Source organism: Natrix helvetica, assembly GCF_964273705.1.
Source record: "Natrix helvetica genome assembly, chromosome: 1".
NCBI classification, from domain to species: domain Eukaryota; kingdom Metazoa; phylum Chordata; class Lepidosauria; order Squamata; family Natricidae; genus Natrix; species Natrix helvetica.
Window position 1 is genome coordinate 46,531,883 of NC_138548.1, and position 22,565 is coordinate 46,554,447.

The following is a 22,565-nucleotide window of genomic DNA, read 5'->3' on the forward strand; positions in this document are numbered from 1 at the left end:
CCCTGTGGTGCTCTATGATGAGCTGGAGGTGTCATGGCGGCCGTTGAGGTGGCAGCTCGATCTGGAGGCCTTACAGCTGATTGAACAACCTCGGTCGTGACGGCTGGCCGGTAGAAATCCTACGATAAGAGCTTTTTTACACCCCAAAAAGTCACCCGGCAGCTTGTTGCTCTGCTTGAAGCGGCTAAACCGAAGGGACGCACCCGACTTGGGTGGGGGAAAGCGGCGTCGGAGACCCCAGCTGATTGTTACTGCCGTGCTTTCTCTCTTTCCCCGAGGACTGTGTTGAGCCTGGACTGGGATGTCGTCGTGGCTGGGGGGACTCGGTGCGGGTTTCGGCCAGTCCCTGGTGGGACAGGTCGGAGGCAGTTTGTCGACACTGACCGGGCAAATCTCCAGCTTCACCAAGGATATGCTGTTAGAAGGGACAGAAGAGGTGGGAGGTAAGAAAAGGCGGCGATGGGGATGGGGTGGGTGGGTGGGTTAGGGTTAGGATCAAGTGGCAAAGACCCAGAAGGTTAGGATATGACAGGTTAGAGGTTTTCGGATTTGGCAATGGGGATTCTTGTCCTGCAGGTGGAGAATGGTGGCATATGTTTCCCTTATGTGGGAAAAACAAGGAAGAGATCTTGGACCAGGTACTTCTGAAAGACAGGAAGGCAGTTGTTTTGAATGTAGGATGTTTTCTTTTTTAATTCAGCCTCTGTCCCTTAAACAATAACAACTCTGAATGTTGCAAACAAGCAAGCAAAAGAATATTTCTCACCTGGTATACTACAAAGAACTTGGAACTGCAACTTTCATTATATACTTATTTTTCGGAGTATAAGACACACCAAGGTTTTGAAGAGGCATTTTTTAAAAAAAAGTAGGTAGGTAGGTAGAGAGGGAGAGAAAGAGAGAGAAATACAGTAGGTAGGTGAGAGAGAGAGAGAGAGAGAGAGAGAGAGAGAGAGAAATACAGTAGGTAGGGAGAGAGAGAGTGTAGGTAGAGGGATAGAGAGAGAAATAGAAAGAGAGAGAAATACAGTAGATAGGGAGAGAAAGAGTAGGTAGGTAGGTAGGTAGGTAGGTAGAGGGATAGAGAGAGAGAGAAAGAGAGAGAGAGAAATATAGTAGGTAGGTAGGGAGAGAGAGAGGGTAGGTAGGTAGGTAGATTTTTCCAGGTGTATTTATCCATGTGCTGGAGAAGGAAATCGCTGACAATCTGCAGCACTTAAGACTTTGTTTCTGCTGGCACAGCACTTGATCAATGTAATTCTCATCAATCAGTTAAAGAGCTTTCCAAAAGGAAAAAAAAAGTTTTTGCACTCTGCAAACCTCCCCAAAACGGGCCTGCTTATTTTCCCAAAAAATAAGGCATGAATAGCCTTGCTGGGACTTGCAGAGTGCTCGGGGGTGTGTGAAAACGAGCAAAACAATTGCATGCATAGCCTTATGGAGGCTTAGAAAGTGCTGCCAGGGGCTGGGGAGACAAAAAAGGCACATTGTTTGCTCATTTCTGCCCTCCCCAGCCCCCAGGAGCTCTCTGAAAGCCTCCATAAAGATATGCACTGCCATTTTGGTGAAGGAGGCGGGGCTTTGGTAGACAAAAAATGCTGTATTTGATGTATAAGACGCATTCAGACTTTCAGCCTCTTTTTGAGGAAAAAAGGTTCATCTTATACACTGAAAAATACGTATTTAAAATATTTATATACTGTAGCCACTTGACTTATATCAAACTTTGGGTGTCTCTCGGTCAACAATGAAAGCAACCTAATATATATATAAATTAAAACTATCCCAGAACTTTAAGGAAGGCTGGGAGGGTAAAGACTGCCACGGAAAATATTTACTTCCTAGAGCCATAAGATGGCAATATTTAAGGGAAGGGACTAGGAACAGGACTTCCCTAGTCCCTAGACCCTATCTAGTCTAGTAGGGAGTGGCAGTCTTGCAGATTACCTGACCTCGTGCCATATAAGCTTTTAAAGGTAATAAGCAGCATCTTGACTTGCATCCAGAAGGAAACTGGGAGTCATTGCAGCTCACACAACAGAGGTCTCATATGGGTAAACCTAGGGGCACTGATAACTTCATGCACCACCATTTTCTGGACCAGATGTAGCTTCTGGGAAGTCTTCAAGTGCAGCCACATATACAGCATGTTGAAGTAATCCATATGGAAAGTGGTCAAGGTTTTACAGTCCACCTTACACACCAGATGAATCTGAACATAGACAACCTCCCCCCCCCCCATAGCAAGCTATATAACAACTGATGGGATAAAAGAGAGAGAAAGTGCCAAAGTCCAAAACCTGTATTATAAGTATTATTATGGTATTACATTCATATAAGACAATAATTCCTGTACAGATTAGTGTTTTCTTCCATATGGATTACTTTCTTTTAAGAAAAGCTGCTAATTAATATACACAGTATACAGGTTATAGAATAGATTCTATTCTCCATTTTAGGATCCAAAGAAAAGGCCATAGGTATACAAGGTAGTAAACTGTCGCAAAGTAATTTCTTGAAACTAAAAAAATAATAGGTTCTTTCTGTACCTCATTATTTGTATAGTACTCATTCTTTTCTTGCATGGAAGTGGCCTTCCCAACAATTATGTATTAATAAAGTCACCTCTAAGATATCATAATTTGATGTAGAAGTTCTTTATTTTATTCTGAAGAAATAAAGTTGGTTGGGAGGGCTTATATAGCCTTCTGTCTTATCTGCTTTGGGCTTGTTTTGATAGTTGTCCCTGTAGGGAAATGTTGTTTTTTCTATAGTCTGAGTGTTACAAATATGATGCCAAACAAGAAAAACAGTCTGGATGAATCTGTACGCCAAAGAGGCAGACCAGATGATTGGCATTATAGTTCCAGATTTGAAATTAATCTGGCAGATTGGTTAGAAAGGACCTCAGTAGCTAAATTGAAGATTAATTGATGGATTATGTGGTCTTAAGTTTGTTTCCTCTCTTTGCAAACATATAGATAGACTTTCTTCAGGATGCTCTTGTCTTTAGTCTGGCCTTTTAAAGTTTCTCAGTGATGTATTCAATAATACAATACAATAGCTATTTTACAATTGCTATTGTAATCAGCTCCATCCTTCTTATTGCTAGTTATTGCTAGTTACTCTCTTAGCCTCTTTCTTTCTTCTTTTCCCAATGTTATGGATTTATCTGGGGATGTGGGTCTTTGCATAATGCATCCAAATTCTTACAGCTTGAACCTGGTCATTTACACCTTGACTAAGAATTCTGATTTATTCCCTGATCCATTTGTTTGTTTTCATTGCTATTTATTGTTTTTCCAACCCCAAAATTTAGTGTTCTTTCTATTCTGCTTCTTCAAAGGTCAATCTTTCACATCTATGGAATGTCACAAGGAAAGCCAATGTTTATATGATTCTAATCTTTATAGATAATGACATGTTATAGCATCTGATTATCTTTTACAAAGTTTATTTGGAAAATATAATCAGATGCTGTATATTTCATTTATACCTGCTAAGTTCTAGCTTGTAGTGTTTTGTTTTTACTGATGGTTCCTTTACTGTAGAGAGCTGATCCTAAAACAGAAAATATCCACTATTTCTGTGTCTTCATTGTCAGTTCTAAGGCTGTTTACTGAACCTATTGACATGGTCTTTTTAATTAACTACAGTCCTAGTTTTTCACTATTTTATTACTAGATCTTGCAAATAATTTGAATGATGATGATGATGATGATGATGATGATGATGATGATGATGATAATAATAATAATAATAATAATAATAATAATAATAATAATAATAATAATAATAATAATGGAGAACTGAGAACTGAAACAATGGAGAACTGAGTTGGCAGTAGGGAATGAGAACTATGGAATGGTTAATATCAAGCGAGGAATTTTCCAGGGTGATTCACTTTCACCTCTTCTCTTCATCATCGCGATGATCCCACTATCAGTAATCTTAAAAAAAATGAAATTAGGCTACCAAACAGCCAAAGAAGCTGAAAAAAATTCACATTGATTATATATGGATGATTTGAAACTCTATGGAAAGTCAGAAATAGAAATCCAATCACTGACAAACACAGTCCGAGTATTCAGCACCGATATTTCAATGCAGTTTGGCATGGAAAAATGTGCCACTGTATCCATAAAAAGGGGCAAAATCACTACATGTGAGGGAATTGAAATGCCCAATGGCCAACTAATTAAATGCAACGAAAATGAAGCCTACAAATACTTAGGCATTTTGCAGTTGGATAACATCAAACATGGACAAGTAAAAAATATTGTCAGGAGAGAGTACACCAACAGAGTTAGGAAAATTTTGAAATCTAAATTAAATGGTGGAAATACAATCAAGGCCATAAATACCTGGGCAATACCTGTTATAAGATACACAGCTGGTATAGTTAACTGGACACAAGCTGATTTGGACATTTTGGACCGAAAAACCAGGAAACTAATGACAATGCACTACAGTTTACATCCACGTGGTGACACTGATAGACTATACCTGCCCCAAAATCAGGTGGCAGAGGATTATTACAAGTGAAGCAAATAGTTGAAGAAGAAAAACATGCACTAGCTGATTATTTAAAAGAAAGTCAAGAACATCTATTAATCACAGTAAAGAACAAAAATCTACTGAAGGCCCAACAGACGAAACAAGAATACAGAAAAGATGTGATAAAATCAAGAATGGAGAGTTGGCAGAACAAAGCCTTACATGGTCAATTTCTGGAAAAAATAAAAGATAAAGTGGACAGTAAAAAAACTTGGTTATGGTTAACAACAGGTACATTAAAGAAAGAAACAGAGTCACTAATCCTGGCTGCGCAAGAACAAGCTATCCGAACAAATGCCATTAAGGCCAAAATTGAAAAATCCTCTGATGATGCCAAATGCAGACTCTGCAAAGAAGTTGTTGAAACTGTTGACCACATACTCAGCTGCTGTAAAAAAAATCGCGCAGACTGACTATAAAATGCGGCACAATTCAGTAGCACAAATGATCCACTGGAATTTGTGCAAAAATTATAATATTAAAACAACAACAAACTGGTGGGAACATAAGCCTGAAAAAGTCACCGAAAATCAGATGGTCAAGATCCTGTGGGATTTTCGTATACAAACAGACAAAATACTAGTGCATAACACACCAGACATCACACTGGTTGAGAAAAAGAAGGTTACAATCATAGACATCGCAATACCAGGTGATGGCAGGGTTGAGGAGAAGGAACATGAAAAAGTCGTGAAATACCAGGACTTAAAAATTGAAATCCAACGATTATGGCACAAACCAGCAGTGGTAATTCCAGTGGTAATCGGCACACTGGGTGCTATTCCAAAAGCACTGGAATTACATTTAAAACAGTTAAAACTTGACAAAATCACCATCAGTCAAATGCAAAAAGCTGCACTGCTTGGATCTGTACGTATATTACGAAAATACGTTACGACGTCCTAGGCCCCTGGGTGGGGCCCGACTAGTAATCAATGCCAAATCCGGCGAATCAACTGGCCGCTGTGATACAATCGTATAATAATAATGGAGAGTTGGCAGAACAAAGCATTACATGGTCAATTTCTGGAAAAAATAAAAGATAAAGTGGACAGTGAAAAAACTTGGTTATGGTTAACAACAGGTACATTAAAGAAAGAAACAGAGTCACTAATCGTGGCTGCGCAAGAACAAGCTATCCGAACAAATGCCATTGAGGCCAAAATCGAAAAATCCTCTGATGATGCCAAATGCAGACTCTGCAAAGAAGTTGATGAAACTGTTGACCACATACTCAGCTGCTGTAAACAAATCGCGCAGACTGATTATAAATTGCGGCACAATTCAGTAGCACAAATGATCCACTGGAATTTGTGCAAAAATTATAATATTAAAACAACAACAAACTGGTGGGAACATAAGCCTGAAAAAGTCACCGAAAATCAGATGGTCAAGATCCTATGGGATTTTCGTATACAAACAGACAAAATACTAGCGCATAACATACCAGACATCACACTGATTGAGAAAAATAAGGTTACAATCATAGACATCGCAATACCAGGTGATAGCAGGGTCGAGGAGAAGGAACATGAAAAAGTCGTGAAATACCAGGACTTAAAAATTGAAATTCAACGATTATGGCACAAACCAGCAGTGGTAATTCTAGTGGTAATCGGCACATTGGGTGCTATTCCAAAAGCACTGGAATTACATTTAAAACAGTTAAAACTTGACAAAATCACCATCAGTCAAATGCAAAAGGCCGCACTGCTTGGATCTGCACGTATATTACGAAAATACGTTACAACGTCCTAGGCCCCTGGGTGGGGCCCGACTAGTAATCAATACCAAATCCGGCGAAACAACTGGCCGCTGTGATACAATCGTATAATAATAATAATTATTATTATTACAACACCTAATAAAACACCTGGGCAATACCAGTTATAAGATACACAGCTGGTGTAGTTTACTGGACACAAGCTGATTTGGACATTTTGGACCGAAAAACCAGGAAACTAATGACAATGCACTACAGTTTACATCCACTTGGTGATATTGATAGACTATACCTACCCCGAAAATTAGGTGGCAGAGGATTATTACAAGTGAAGCAAATAGTTGAAGAAGAAAAACATGCACTGGCTGATTATTTAAAAGAAAGTCAAGAACATCTATTAATCGAAGTAAAGAACAAAAATCTATTGAAGGCCCAACAGACGAAACAAGAATACAGAAAAGATGTGATAAAATTAAGAATGGAGAGTTGGCAGAACAAAGCATTGCATGGCCAATTTCTGGAAAACATAAAAGATAAAGTGGACAGTGAAAAAACTTGGTTATGGTTAACAGCGTACATTAAAGAAAGAAACAGAGTCACTAATCCTGGCTGCGCAAGAACAAGCTATCCGAACAAATGCCATTAAGGCCAAAATCGAAAAATCCTCTGATGATGCCAAATGTAGACTTTGCAAAGAGGCTGATGAAACTGTTGACCACATACTCAGCTGCTGTAAAAAAATGGCGCAGACTGACTATAAAATGCGGCACAATTCAGTGGCACAAATGATCCACTGGAATTTGTGCAAAAATTATAATATTAAAACAGCAACAAACTGGTGGGAACATAAGCCTGGAAAAGTTGTCGAGGGTCAGATGGTCAAGATCTTGTGGGATTTTCGCATACAAACGGATAAAATACTGGTGCATAATACACCAGACATCACACTGGTTGAGAAAAATAAGGTTACAACAATACCAGGTGATAGGAGGGTCGCCGAGAAGGAATATGAAAAAATCTCGAAATACCAGGACTTAAAAATCGAAATTCAACAATTATGGCACAAACCAGCAGTGGTCATTCTAGTGGTAATCGGCACACTGGGTGCTATTCCAAAAGCACTGGAATTACATTTGAAACAGTTAAAACTTGACAAAATCACCATCAGTCAAATGCAAAAGGCCGCACTGCTTGGATCCGCACACATATTACGAAAATACGTTACAACGTCCTAGGCCCCTTGGTGGGGCCCGACTAGTAATTAATGCCAAATCCGGCGAAACAACTGGCCGCTGTGATACAATTCTGTTGATGCAATAATAATAATAATAATATCATCATCATCATCAACAACAACAACAAAAAAATTGTATGCCACCCAACTCTCAATGACTGGGTGGCTGTGCAATTATCTAAATTACGTTAACCCCATGGGGAAGATTATTCATGTTTCTTTCTTCAGTTTTAAAACTATGCTCATCGTTTCCAATTCATCTCCCTTCAATATACAGTATACAAGTATTCCTTGCCATATGACCAATATTGGGGCCAGAACATTTGTTGTTAAGGAAGGCGGTCATTAAATCAGGTTCCACACGAGTACCAGCTTCCCTATGATGTAGCTGTCAAAATTTTTCTCCACATTTATGTACCCTTTTCCCCAAAATACTTGAAAAAACCAATAAAACTTTTTTTTAATAAAAAATCAGGTTCCACACGATTACATCTGATTTTATAAACATTTGTGCCATGGTCACTAAGCAAGAGATCACATGACTGTGTCTTACAACCTCCTGGCAGTTTCCCTGTTGACTTTTCTTGTCCAAAACCAGCTGGGAAGGTTGCAAATGATGATCATGTGACCCTGGGACACTGCAAACATCATAAATACCTGCTGGTTGTTAAGCATCCAAATGATGTTCAGGTGACCACAGCAATGTTGTGATGGTCCTAAGTACAAGGATTGGTCATAAATTGCTTTTTTTAATGCTGTTGTAACTTTGAATAATCACTAAATGAATGGTCGTAAGACAAGGACTACCTGTATTTAGAATATAGCTTGAATAAATAAGGAGAGAGTATGCAGTCTTTCTTATTACTTGACCACACTAGAGCCAGTCTGTTTTGCCATGTTCTGTTTGGCTTGTGGCTATCTGTCCTGCACATAGATTTGGCATGAGGACAGTATAATATTCTGGGATTTCCTTTTTCTTAAGGACATTCTGAGAGCTGACGCAACTCAAAGGTTTTGTGTAGTAAGTAAAGCATATTTTGACTACTTTTGAGGATTTTTGGCTTTCTCATTTATACAGCATGCCTCTGCAATAATGTATCTTCTTTCTCAGTTTTTTCTAAAGACAGTTTGAATGTCTAATATTTCCCTTTACCTAGAGGACTCAAATCTACATTGGACGAACCTAAGTATTATATTTCTCTAGCATGAGAAATTAGGATATTATGCAATTGTTTGTACAGTTTGTTAGATTTCAGTTCTTTGCTATTGTATGCAACCTGGTCTCTTCCAATTTTTGGCCACTGTGGCTTTGCCAACTGAAAGTCCAATTGAAATTAGCCTTATAAACAGTATCCAGAAGCACCTGGAATTGTGAAGCTGCTAAATTCTCAGTTGCTTTTGTGAAATGGGATGCTTGAAATTGACTTATAATTGCTCAATCTTCTGATGCAAGGAGATGTTTCTCCAAGAGTAGACTTATAACTGCTTTTTTAAAGCAGGATGGAATATACCTCACCTCATCTAAAGGAGATATATACAGTAGATAATCTTCCTTAATTTTGGGTTGAGTCTTGCCTAACTGATTTAGTCATTCAATCATACAGTTAGAAGGGGTCATTTAGGCTATTGCGTCTAACATCTGTTCAATGCAGGAATACCAGATGGATTGCAGTCTAGCCTTCTGTTGAACAAAAAGAGCAAAATGAAGAGGAATTTATGAAAGAGGAGCCTGGCACTTTGTTGGGTATTTGGTTCCACTGTCACACTGTTCTTACTGTTGGGCAGTTTTTTTGTTTTTTTGTTTTCTTTTTTGTTTTGGTGATATCTAGTAAAGCTTCTGTGTTGGAACTTTGGAATGAGAAAGAGCAATTCTTGACCTTATGTATGACATCATTGGGATTTGAACAGTGCTATTGTATCCCCCCCATTTGGATATATTTTTCTAGATTAAACTTGCTCATCTCTTTTAATGTCTTTTCATAGGACTTAGTTTCTAGTCCCCTAATCATTCTTATTGATTGGTCTGAACCTATCATAAATTTTTCTGTTCAAAAAGTGCAGGACTCAAGGGTGGAAATCTATTTAAAGAAAGATACAGTTGAATAACTATTTATTGTGAGTTCCACAATTCTATTTGTTTTGGTGCATTTGCATTTTTGGAGCCACATCTCACTGTTGGCTTAATGTTGAAATGTAAAGGCAGATCTGTTCAATGTTATCTGCAAAAGATATTAAAAGTCATTTAAAGTGAGGCACTTTCATCTCCCTAGAATTAAACAGAAATCCCATGTTTGGTACTTGTGGTGATGTAATGAGTGTGTGTACGTGTGTGTGTGTGTGTGTGTGTGTAGGTGAGAGGGGGGGGGGGAGAGAGAATGAATATATAATATCTTCCTCTTCTGTCCCTTCCTGCTCTTTTCAGGTGCTGCAGTTGATTTTCCTGTATCTGACAATAGTCTGAGAGATGTAGAAAGCCTTCATTCCACACTGCGATCAGAGGTAAGATGCTATTTCTGAAAAACAAATAAAAGCAAATAGAAAAAAAATACATATTTGTTCTTGTGTTTGGGAGTCAGACCTAGTATGTACTCTGGGTTAAATTAGTTTTAGGCTCTTGTTTATTAATGTTTCAATGCATTTTTCTCTAGAACGACAGGTTGAAAAAGTTTTGTAATGACCTTGAAGAAAAGAACGAAGTAGCAGAGCTTCAGATAAAGCAAAAATCTATAGATTACCGCAATCAGCTACAGCAGAAAGAGGTAAATGATGGCTCAAACTAGTTGAACAACATTTAATTTTGTGACTTTATATACAATAGGATGGCAACCTATTTTGTAAAGACAGGCGTGCAACATGGCTGTTTCTTGTAAAGGTGTGTTATGTGGCATCAAACCTTTCTACAAGTCATACTTTACCTTGAATTGTTAAGAATCGGCATAACAAGATATTCTTTATATTGTCTTTATATTGTTCTACTCAGTGACGTACGGTGAGGTTTATGGCTGGTGAGGCTGGTGACGTCATTAGGAAGGCGGGGAATTCTTAACAAGGTGCCGGCCACAACACGGTTTCCAGGGTCCTTTCGCGAGCGAGCTGGCAGGGAAACGGTAGCCGACGGTCTGAAAAGTCTGTCGCACTTTCTGCTTTCGCGAGCAACTTCCCGTAAACCTGCCATTGCTCAGTGCGAGGAAGGGAGCCGCTCGCTCATGCGCATTCGCCCTGGAACATGAGCTCTGGCGTCAGAACCCGACAGAAGGCGTGGAGTGGGACCACATGTGCAGGAGGGAGGCTGAGGCTAGAGGAGCCTCCTGCACCTCCCTCTGTCCTGCACACGTGGTCCCATTCTCTGCCTTCCTGAGTCAACATGAAGGGGACCGCGGCTCGCACAGTCCCATTCCCCGAGGCTCCTCAGCGCCTTTTCCCTTTCCCCCCCTTTTTTTTTTCATGATGAGAGCGGTGAGGCTCTTCCTTCCCTGACCGCACGTCCCTGGTTCTACTTATGTTTAAGGAAGCTTATGGTTCATTGGTAATAGAATTTTTTTTGAAACAGGAATTTTCATACTGTTCTTTATGAAGTCCTGAATTAGTTCAGGGAGATTGTTAAAATTTCTCTAGAGTATTGAACCCTAGTAATATGGTATATAGATATGTAAAAACCAGTACAGCATAGACTATGTTTCAACAACTGATATGCGGTATTCCGGGAGGCAGATCCAACCGTGAATCAATTGCTTGTGCTAAATCAGGCTGTGCAGAAACTGACGAGGCTGTTTGCTGTTTGATACAAGGAGGCAAATTACTGGGAGGCAGAGGCAGATTTTTTTCCTCCTTGTTTCCTCCCCAAAACTAGGTGCATCTTATAGTACGAAAAATATGGTAATTGATTTCATGGAGGCATTATTGTAGGATTCTGATGAAAAAATAATCACATAAGTGGTACTATTCAGCAGCCTTGATGATATTATTCATATAAGATTGCTGTATGGTTGTTGGAACTGCGTATGTCTAGTCTGATGAAAAAGGACTAGGGATGACATGATAACCAATTCCGTTGTATACATGAAGTACAATGACAATAAAGACTTTGAACTATGATAGCAGTCTTCCAATATCTCAGGGGCTGCTGCAAAGAAGAGGGAGTCTATTCTTCAAAGCACCTGAGAGTAGGACAAGAAGTAGTGGCTGGAAACTAATCAAGGAGAGAAGCAACTTAGAACTAAGGAGAAATTTCCTGACAGTTAGAACAATTAATCAGTGGAATAACTTGCCTCCAGAAGTTGTGAATGCTCCAATACTGGAAGTTTTTAAGATGTTGGATAACCATTTGTCTGAAGTGGTTTCCTGCGTAAGCAGGGGGTTGGACTAGAAAACCTCCAAGGTCCCTTCCAACTCTATTATTCTAGTCTATTATGAACAAGATAAGTAAAAGTGGCTTGATTAGTTTTCAGATGGGAGATAACCAAATCCGATCCTGGGAAGCCAGAAATAAAAGTCTCAAGAGTGTAGTGTATAACCACTACGTTGTTGACAAAAACTGACAAGGACATGCTCATGTAATTGAAAGAAGTTGGTCTTAATTTAAGGGATTCCTACAATGAAACAAGAGAAAATGGTACAATTAATGAAATATTTTAATGCAATAAGGATAATTTTAGTATCTGTTAGCTAAATTAAACAATATTTAAAAGAGAAATTAAAATTAAAAGTCACAGTTAATGTTGGATTGAACATTTTCTTTACTGAAATGTACATGTCTTGATCTAGGTGGAAATCAGCCATCTTAAAGCCAGGCAGAATGCTTTACAGGAGCAACTACAGAAAATGCAGTCAGCTGCTCAGTCATCACAGTTAAAACCAGTTGTTTCTCCATCAGCTTCTTTTGTTCCTGTTGTTAGACATCATTCTTCTGATTTTCATAGAGATGATATGGATTTTGGAGATGTGATCTGGTCTCAACAAGAAATAAACAGACTGTCCAGTGAAATTTCTAGGCTCGAATCTGAAGTTGAGCATTGGAAGCAGATTGCACAGGTGTGTCTCTTCTCAGATTAACATAATATAGATTACATATATCAGGGGTGTCAAACTCAAGGCCTGGGGGCCGGATCCAGCCCACAATGAAGCCGGATTCAGCCTGCATGCCATCATGGAAACTATAAGGTCTGACCCGTGTCTCTTCGGCCCGGCCCACTCAATCCCTGCATGCGCGCACAGGGTCAGTTCTCCATCGCCAGTAGTCTATGGGACTATGGTAAAAAAAAATAGTTCAGACCTTCCAACATCACGAGATCATTTTTTTTCTGTGAGAAGTTGGAAGATCTGAACTATTTTTTTTACTGTAGTCCCACAGGCTACTTTAGTTGCCGGAGCTGGAAAGCAGGTTAGTGAAGAGGTGTGGAATGGTGGTTGAGGGTTTGATATGGGTGGCCTGGCTGCAGGGCCCTCAGGTAAGCCAGGATGGGGCAGCTCCACACCCCCTGCCTTGCTTCATCCTCCCCCCCCCCCCCACTGCCTTTCTTCATTCTTCGTCACTTCTCCTTGCTTGCCGCCATAACCTAGCAGGAGACTAAGCAATGCACTGGTGCAGTGGCCACAAAGCGAGGTGATGGGGAGTTGAGGACTAAGTTAGGCAGGGGGCGTGGAGCTAACCTGCACTAGCTTACTTGAGTGCCCCGCCAGACAGGCACTGAAGCGCTGCAACTACCGTTGCAGGGAGACAGAGGGAGGAGGGGGGCTCTTCAAACTGTGTGGGTGAGAGAGAGAGAGACTGCGATCCCTGATTCAGCTGGGGCACTCATGCTGCTAGCAGTGGCAGGGGCAGCAGGAGTCACCTGAGCAGCCATGATCCCCCCCTCCCCAACCAGCCAGCCCCGCCTGACCTGCTCCCTGGGTCTTGCCATTCTTCTCCTCTTCCTCCCCACTCAAGTAGTGGCAGGCTCTGCGGGACAGCAGGGCCTCTCATTTCTCTCCCGGAGTGATGAACTCCGGCTTCAGTTGGGGCATTCAAGCTGCTGGTGGCGGTGGCAGCCACTTAAGCAGTCATGATTCTCCACTCCCCAACCAGGCAGCTCCACCTGACCTGCTCCGTGCCTTTTTCCTTTAAATGGCAGTATGACTTAGTAAGAGAGGTATTATTAATTATCTCATTTCTAAATTCAATATTAATGGAACTTGCCTGAGTTCCACAGGCAATTTCCTGTGACAGTGTTCTTTTTAACATTTGATTCAGAGTCCACGATTCTGCAGGTTTGTATTGTAATTGTATATCATTACAATTTGTGGCAATGAATAAAAAATATACAGGTAGTCCTCAACTTGCAACAGTTAATTTAATGACCGTTCAAAGTTACAACAGTACTGAAAAAAATGGCATGACCATTTTTCACTTATGATTATTGCAGCATCCCAGTGGTCATATGATTTACATTCATATGCTTGACAACCAACTCACATTTACTTAACAACTGTATTACTAATTTAAGAACTGCAGTGATTCATTTAACAAATGTGGTGAAAAAAGTCGTAACACGGGGCAAAACTCACTGAACAAATTTCTTACTTAGCAGCATAAATTTTGGGCTCAATTGTGGTCGTAAGCTGAGGATTACCTGTACCAACATTGATAACTATGTTGCAGCTCCCCCCCCCCCAGCATCAGGATTTCTGAATAATTAGCTGTGTATATTTCTGTAAAAGTTTCATCTTTCAGCATAAACATGAATCATAAGTTTATATTGGGAATGCATTGCTTCAGTATGTTTAATGGGGCAGTGTGGGAAGAAAAGGCAAATTGTAAACTGCTGCACATAGAGTTGAGCTTTAGCTTATGAAGCTCCTAAATTATTGACTGATTTGAAGCTAACAGATGTAATTTGTATAACATAAGACACATGTTTAATCCTTGCGGTGGGTTCTGGTGTTCACTTCACTAGGCCACACTCATCATATAGCTTGAAACTTTTGATTTATTATACACCGTTCAAGAATAATTTTCTTAAGATCCTGCCTTGTTGCTGCTGCACACCATTTTTTAAATTTGTTAAGCCTAAACTACTTTCAGCATTTTAAATCTTTTTTCTCCATCATCGCATTTAGTTTTCTAAGCCTCAAGGAGAAAACAGTACAGATCAAAATGAAATCTGCAAGCTGCAAAATATTATCAAGGTAAAAAACAACAACACCCACCTCTTTTCCTAAGTGAGATCACTCATAATTGCTATGGATAATCCTCTAATGCAGGGACATTTATGAATGCTTTTTGAAGTTATTTTGAATAAAATATTTGAATATGACTATGAATATAAATATACATCTTGAAATATTTAGAAATAATGCTTTCTTATGAAGGAAAGCAACGATTTGCATTGTATCTCTTGAGTGTTCCTTAATAAAACAACAAGGTACAACATCAGAATCACTCATGGACATTTTTTTTCTGAAAGTTTAATTTTTTCCTTTATAAGTGAGTCAGTCTTCAGATATTTTGCATTGTTAATGAATTAAGTATCCCAGAATGAACTTTAAACTTTAAATTTAAAATTTAAAACCATAATGAACTTTAAACTTTCAAGTCATGACATTTATTTTTCATTAATTACACATTTTAGGAACTGAAACACAAGTTGAGCCAAGAAATAGACGAGCACCAGCATGAGCTTTCAGTATTGCAAGATGCACACCATCAGAAATTAACCGACATAAGCCGACGTCATAGAGAAGAACTAAGTGAATATGAGGAACGAATAGAAGAATTGGAGGATCAATTACAGAAAGGTTTTGTTTGTTCTTAAGAATTCCAAAAGGATTTTTAAAAAGTTATTATCATATTAAGCATGTAAAAAGAGTACCTGATTTCAAGTATAATTTTATTCCAAGCAGTAGTTTGTATAATTTGAAAATTCTAGACTGCTGAGCACCCAAAATGAATAATATCTTCATAGGTATAACCCTTCTAACTAACCAGTACAGTTCTCGTAAGAAAAACTGGAACTATAACATTTGTGAAACAGGAAACATTCGTTATAATCAGTGAAATGATATGGCCAGTTAAAATCCTTGGAAATATAAATATGCCTAGTCCTGAAGCTGGAAATGCTGTACTTCCAATGCTAGAAATATTTTTGTAGTTGGGATTATTTCAGAGATTTGATGCTACCATACAAACATCTTACAGAAAACAAAGATTTTGTCAGGATGATGAAATATCTATTATAATGTTATGATACATGCTTTGCCTGTTAAGTACCAAAGTGCAACATTGTGACACAAATACTAAAAAAATTAGTAAAAGAGAGCTTTATAAATGTGGGAATGAATGGACACCATGGCCACATTGATGGTTGAGGTTCTCAGGCTTATGGTCTTGTATAAATATGATAAATATATGAATGAATAAACAAACCAACAAACAAATCTATCTTTCTTGAGCATGAAGTTGGAAATAGTTTAGGAATTCATGGCTACTATTGCAATTAAGGGTCTGACTTGAGCCATTGAGTGTGTGAAGTACATTGAGGTGGTGGAAGTAGAGCAGGATCTCAGAGTAATAGTGGCATATGTGGATGTAGGAAACATTGATTCTCCTGTTAGCCTTGGAATTTCATCCACTGGGATTCAGATAATCCCAAAACTGTTGGCCTTTTGTAGAGTTGTGAAAGCATGCTTTTTCTCTTATATATTGGACAGGATGGGTGGTAATTGAGCCTGTTTTCCTGTAGAGTGATTACCTCTCTCATCCATCCTTAACTATTTTTATGATCGTTGTTGATATTTTGCTTTTCTATTACTTTTCATTTTTTGTTTCATTTTGTCTATTTTTTGTGTATATAGCTCACCTAGAGTCATAACTATGAGTTGGGCAACCTTACAAATTTCATTCATAAATAAGATTTTTACATAAAGTGAAACATTGATAAAATTAATGGATGATCCTTCAGTTAACTTCTTTAAAACTTAGGGTATAGTTGTTTGGCATTAATGGCATTAATGATGTTGGTACTTCCTAGTTCTTCATATTCATGTGTTCTCCGTTTTATACTATTAAAGATATCCAAAATATCTATGGTTTTCTGTGTAGTTTCTCTACAGTGCAAAAGAGGAAAAGTAATGAAGATATGCATGCGGGACATATTATGTCTGTTTCAAGTATTTAGCAATATTTGCAAATCCAAAAGAAAGGCCTTGCAATGCATCTCTCTTCATGTTATAAACACAGAATGCCTGCTGTGTTTGTAATGACTACTATCCATTGTAACTACTAATGGAAAAGTATCCATTAAATCAGTAGGTCATGAGAAATAAAGCTTAATTTAAAACTATGAGAATATAGACAATCCAGACATTTTTGTAGTGCAATAAGCAAGCAAGTACATTGCTTCCTTATCATTGGCAGTGAAAATTCTAATTTAACCAAACCCTGGCTGTGAGTTTCTATAAATAAACTTTGACAGTACCAGTAGAAATGCTGCAAAAAAGCTTTGCAAAATACTTGTTTTTAATTTTCATGCAGAAGAAATTAAGAAATATTTAATTTTACAAAATATTTTAATTAATGTTTTAACTTTGTTATTTTTATTTATGTACCCAATATAATAATTATAGCATTATTATGCAGTGCTTCTGGGTTCTAATATAAATTTATGTTTCCTTGCTTAGTTGGTGGAAATACTGAAGCGTCTTCTGAAATAGATCTACAAAATGGATCAAAACCACCAAACCTGAGTGACTTACAAAATAAAGTGGAATGTTTAAGTCAACAATTGTCTTCAGCAGAAGAGGAGAAAGATATTCTCTTGAAAGAACTTGAATTTGTAAAAAAAGAGAAAAATCAAGTAAGAGAAGAATACGAAAGTCTAAAATCTGAATGCCAAATATCTATTCCTGAAAAACAAGCCAGTGTAAAAGTAGAGGAAGTCCCTAGTTTTGTAGAAGAACCGTTGAAGGCTGAAGTGGAACGATTGCAACAAGCACTACTTGGTATGAAACCACTGCAAATTCACCATATGATATATTGTATGTTAGCATCTGAACACAGTTCCATGAAACAAAGATTGGAGATTTATGCACAAAGTGCTTCTTCATTTAGCAGTGTTCTATTCTGGTACTTTCCTTTCGTGGTTTCCTCTGCATCTTTCAGCATTAGAAGCTGCTGCTCAAAGAAGAAAGCTGAACAGTGGTCGATTCCTATACTGCTCTTTGATTCCTAGCCCAAGTATTGTATGTGAGGAAAATATTCATACCTAAAAAGAGATGATCAAGCCTTTCTAGAAAAAGAAGTTTAAGGGGGAACAAACCCCAAACCCATTGGCCTATTTGTATTACTGTACTTTATTATATTGAAAAACAGTTCTTTTGGCTGTCTTTCTTCCTACCCCAAATTGTTTTGAAATGATACAAAAGATGATAATAAATTGACTTGTCATATTTAATTGTTGCTGTACTTTTATCAGTATATTTCAAGAAACCATCACTTGACTCCACCTATCTGGACAATTTTTCATCTAGTTTCTCACCTCCCCTTTTTAGGGAAGGTGGTAGAAAGGTGGTCACATTGCAGCTCCAGAGGATCCTGGATGAAATGGATTATCTAGAACCCTTCCAGTTGGGTTTCGGGCCTGTTTGATTAGTTTGGGACAGAAATAATATTGGTTGCATTATACATGATTTCTAGCAAGAGTGGGATATGGGTAGTGCCTCCATCTGGATCTCTTTGATCTTTGGGCGGCTTTTAGTATCATTGACCATAGTATCCTTTTGGGTCAGCTGCAGCATTTGGGGTTGAGGGATGCAGTTTTCTGCTGATTCAGCTCCTTCTTCCAAGCTGGTCCCAGTCAGGGTTGATAGGGAGTAAGAGGTCTAGCCCATGGATTGTCCTTTGTGGGGTGCTGCAGGATTGCACTTGCTCCGCTTCTTTTTAGTATCTACATGAAACCACTGGGTGAGATAATCGGACACCGTGGGACAAGATATCTTCAAATGATGCTGAAGTTGCCCTCATGGTGCTGGAATTTGTAGGGGTCTAGATGGGGACAATGGGCTTCAGCTGAATCCTGGTAAGAGAGAGTGACTGCAGAGTTTCTTGGGATCTGGGAGTTCATCATCTATAGTTCTAGATAAAGTTGCACAACTTGGAGTCGTCCTGGAATTACAACTCTTGCTTGCACCCTTTCTTGGATCGTGAGAACATGCACTCAGTCATTCATGCCTTAATCACCTTCCCTTTTGGACAATTGCAAGGAGCTATCCATGAAGAGTGTTTGGAAGGTATAGTTTGTGTAGAATCTGCCACTGGCCATTTTTAGCTGCTCCTAGAGTGGTACACATAACCTCCACGTTATGAAGTATGTCTATATTTGAGGTCTACCTGGGTTGAAGTCTGCTCCCATATTTTTGGCTTTCTGGAAAAGAGATAAAACCTAGCTCTGCCTGTTATCCAGGGACCTTAATGGGAGTGCTCCAAGTTGGAAGTTGTTAGTGGATTAACTGAGAAGATGCTACTGCCTTATTGATCTTCCTTTTTTTCCCTGCTTCTCTTTGTAGTTAATCTTTATAATATCTGTTATATTTATAATTTTAATTGTAACCTGCCCAGAGTCACTTTTCAGAGTGAGATGAGCGGCATATAAACTTAATAAATAAAATCTGAAGAAATATTTTATTAACAACTTGAATTCTCTGTTTCAATGAACTTTCTGCTTACATTTTTACAGATGCAGAAAGTGAAATAACAAAACTGAAAACATTAAATCAGGTAACTATGTAAAAGGTAATATAAAAATAATAAAAAATAATGTTCCTGAAATTGTATTATTATTGTATAGGAGTAAATATTTGCTATATGAGATTAAGCTTTTGAAATCAAGAAACCTGGTTCTATTTTGATTATAGTAAAGACAGTTGTTCTCAGAAAATAAGACCGAGTCTTATTTTCTTTTAGACTTGAAGCTTATTTTCGAGGCGGTCTTACTTTTTTTGAGGTGCAGCAGGCTGGACTTGGTGAGCTATAAGCGGCCCAACAAGCAGAAGCACTGCGCCCAGAAAGAGAAGGGCAAAAGTGGTATTTGCGCTGCCACAAGGAACCAGCGGGCTGCAGCCAGACAGTTTCCCCCCTGCGCCGCCACTCATGCTGGCCACACCTATCCCCCCAAACTTATTTTCGGGGTAGAGGTAATATTAGGCCCACCCCCCAAAAATTAGGGTTGGGCTTATTATTGGGGTTGGTTGTGTTTTTGGAGAAACACGGTACTACGTATTTTTTAAATTGGCACTACTATTGTTCTTATGAATAATTATTTGTATTCATATAAATGCAAGCTTTAGTTATCTATATTTTTGGTCTGTAGTTCTTGCTTTACCCCTTTTATCACACTATAAGTTCTACTTCCATGCAAACATGTTGCTAATTATGTTTAATTAATTTAATTGTTTTAATGGGTTTTATGTTCCAATTGTTAGTTTTATTGTACACTGCCTAATGTCACCTTATGTGAGATGAGTGGCCATATACATTTGATAAATGAAAATAAGCACTATATGTTTATTTTGTTGTTTGCCAATAATTATAACATTTCTGCATCAAATGGACTATAGTGCAATATAGCATGCAAAAACTATGCTGTAAGTATAATTAGATTTTTGTTACATTTTAAGATGTTAGGAAAGCTAGTGTTCTTATATAAATAAAAAATTGTTAGAGCAACAGTTGTGAACCAGTAACCTTCCAAAACTGATAACTAATATAACTATATAACTAATCACTTCAGTCTGAATTAAACAAAATCATATTGATAGACTAAAATAAGATAAAAAGAATATTATTAATGTAAAATTACAGAATACAGGAATTAAAAAACATCAGACCCTATCAAATTACAAATACTTTTACAATGAATTATGTAAATGCTATGAGATGTTAGATCACTATAAAAGGACATAAATAATACTAAAATTTATAAAGCACTACAAGAACAAAGCTTTTTTAGGATTTCTTAAGTTAAGACAATTATAGTTCAACCAATTATGACAAAAATCAAAAGTAAATATTAAATGTAGCTCAGTTCTATATCAGAGCTACAGTATGAGTAAACATAAACAACTCCAAGTAATGTGCCTTACTTTGGTTTCTGTAACTCAATATGTTTCCTCTTCCCTCCCCCTTTTCCCCCTTAAGTATACACATATCATTTAAGAAGTCATTGGCTTACATTTTCCACAAAGGTATACTCTTTTATTTTCAATCTAGCATCAGGCAAATATTTGAACTTAAGTCATTTTGGAATAAGGCAAGTAATTCAGAGGATCAGTTATTGAACACACAAAAGTCCTTTTTTAATAGTAATTTTATTAAAAATTGCAACTAACAAAACAAAAAAGAAAAAATGAAGGTGCAAAAGAAAAAAAGAAAAAAGAAAAATAGAAAAGAAAGAAAAATAATATAATAAAATGGAAGAGAAAACAAATATAAAGAGAACAAATATAAAGAATTTTAGCAAGTTACCACCTTTTCTTAAAATTCAACAAATGATATTTTCTTCCCATATTCCATCATTCCATAAATTACCATTCCATTAAAAAATACTTAAAAACCTCATCATTTCAGTCTCGATCAACAAAAGTCATTAAGGGTTACAAAAACAACAATATAGCTATTTTAACCAAATAAACCAACTTTATATTCCTTCCATTTACTTTTAGCAATCTGAATCTTTAGTCTTTTCATATAATGGTCTAAAATTTGAAATCTTTTCATTTTTCTCTTTGTCTTTTCTAACACAATTCTTCAAACTTTAACATCCCTCTTTTGTAAATCCAGTATAGGAAAATTAATCTGATCACTCTCTTGGTTTGTTATTTGAATATCCTTTTTAATTATTAAGGCATCAACCAGTTTCTTTTTTGTGTCCAGTGTAGCATCTTTTTTCATATCATTCTTGTATCTTTAAACCTTCTTTCAGATCAGTCTCAGGCTTTTTCAATAGAACTTTTTCCTCTTCTGTAACATCTTTTAAACTCATCATATCTCTACACCCTTAGAATTCATTTCTGGATCTATTGTTCAAAAATAACTTTAAATATGTCCAACATTAAAGGTCTATTGTTCAAAAATATCCTTCAGGATATCGAATGTTCTTCTCCTTTAATTATAATATTTTGTTCCTTTTACTTCCCTCTAGTATCTAACCTTCAAAGTCCCTTCCTACCATGTTTTTCCAACAGAAAGGATTCTTATAATTAAGAATCCAAAAGCTTCTTTCATATTTACCTGTCCCTGAGTCCATTTGAAACTTTCTAAAATTAAAAATGTAATCACTCCTTTGCTGTTTATTTCAGAAAAAAAAAGTCTTTAAACAATTATGTTCAAATTGACTTTATCCTATTAAATTTAAGATCTTTTTTGTGTCTAAATTAAGGGAGAAGTTAACCAAGAAATGGGAAGTTTACAACCTGTTAGTACTATGAAAGGACAGAACTTGGAAAATCAGCTACAACACATGCTAAAGAAACAACAACAAAGTGAATTGAATGAAAGCAGTGCTGAAAAAGAAACTCTAATAGCGGAATTGGAAGAACTGGACAAGCAGAACCAAGAAGCTACCCAGGTGAGAAATGTAAGGGAGGGGCAAGAATACTGTGTAATTTACAAAAGATGTGCTTTTGTGTTTAAATATTTGTGCAACAAAACTATAAGAGTTTCTAGGCTTTCCTGGTCAACTTTTTTTTTAATATTTCAAAACCCCTCTTCAGACCTCTTAAGTAGTATAATTTACTTTTTCCTGGAAAGAGAGGAATTAGCATTTTTGAAAAAAAAAGAAAAGATGAAAAGATACATTGGAAAGGGGGAAAGCAAAAAGATAACTCCAGTAATTTTTGACTGTGACTTTGTCTCCTCCCCCATATAACCCCTAACAGATTTTCTTGAAATAATACTCCCTCCCCTTGCTCTGATTGAACAAGTTGAACAAATGCCAGTATCATGAATTGGGAATTAATGAAACCCTGAATGTCAGTCTTCTGTAAAAGAGGAGGCAATTTTTCCTAGTTAAAGAAAATGGT

At 37.5% G+C, this 22,565-nt stretch overlaps 1 protein-coding gene across 1 annotated transcript in view; it reads left to right on the forward strand.

The window, feature by feature from the left end:
* The first annotated feature begins 14 nt into the window (after positions 1–14).
* Positions 15–22,565, forward strand: part of TRIP11 (thyroid hormone receptor interactor 11) — a 45,104-nt gene continuing 22,553 nt past the window's right edge. The window contains exons 1-9 of the mRNA XM_081939577.1: positions 15–443; positions 9,937–10,013; positions 10,163–10,273; positions 12,279–12,545; positions 14,610–14,678; positions 15,122–15,287; positions 17,169–17,489; positions 19,223–19,263; positions 21,923–22,111. Coding sequence (XP_081795703.1) covers positions 302–443; positions 9,937–10,013; positions 10,163–10,273; positions 12,279–12,545; positions 14,610–14,678; positions 15,122–15,287; positions 17,169–17,489; positions 19,223–19,263; positions 21,923–22,111 — 1,383 coding nt within the window. The 5' untranslated portion in view covers positions 15–301. The remainder of the gene's footprint in view (positions 444–9,936; positions 10,014–10,162; positions 10,274–12,278; positions 12,546–14,609; positions 14,679–15,121; positions 15,288–17,168; positions 17,490–19,222; positions 19,264–21,922; positions 22,112–22,565) is intronic.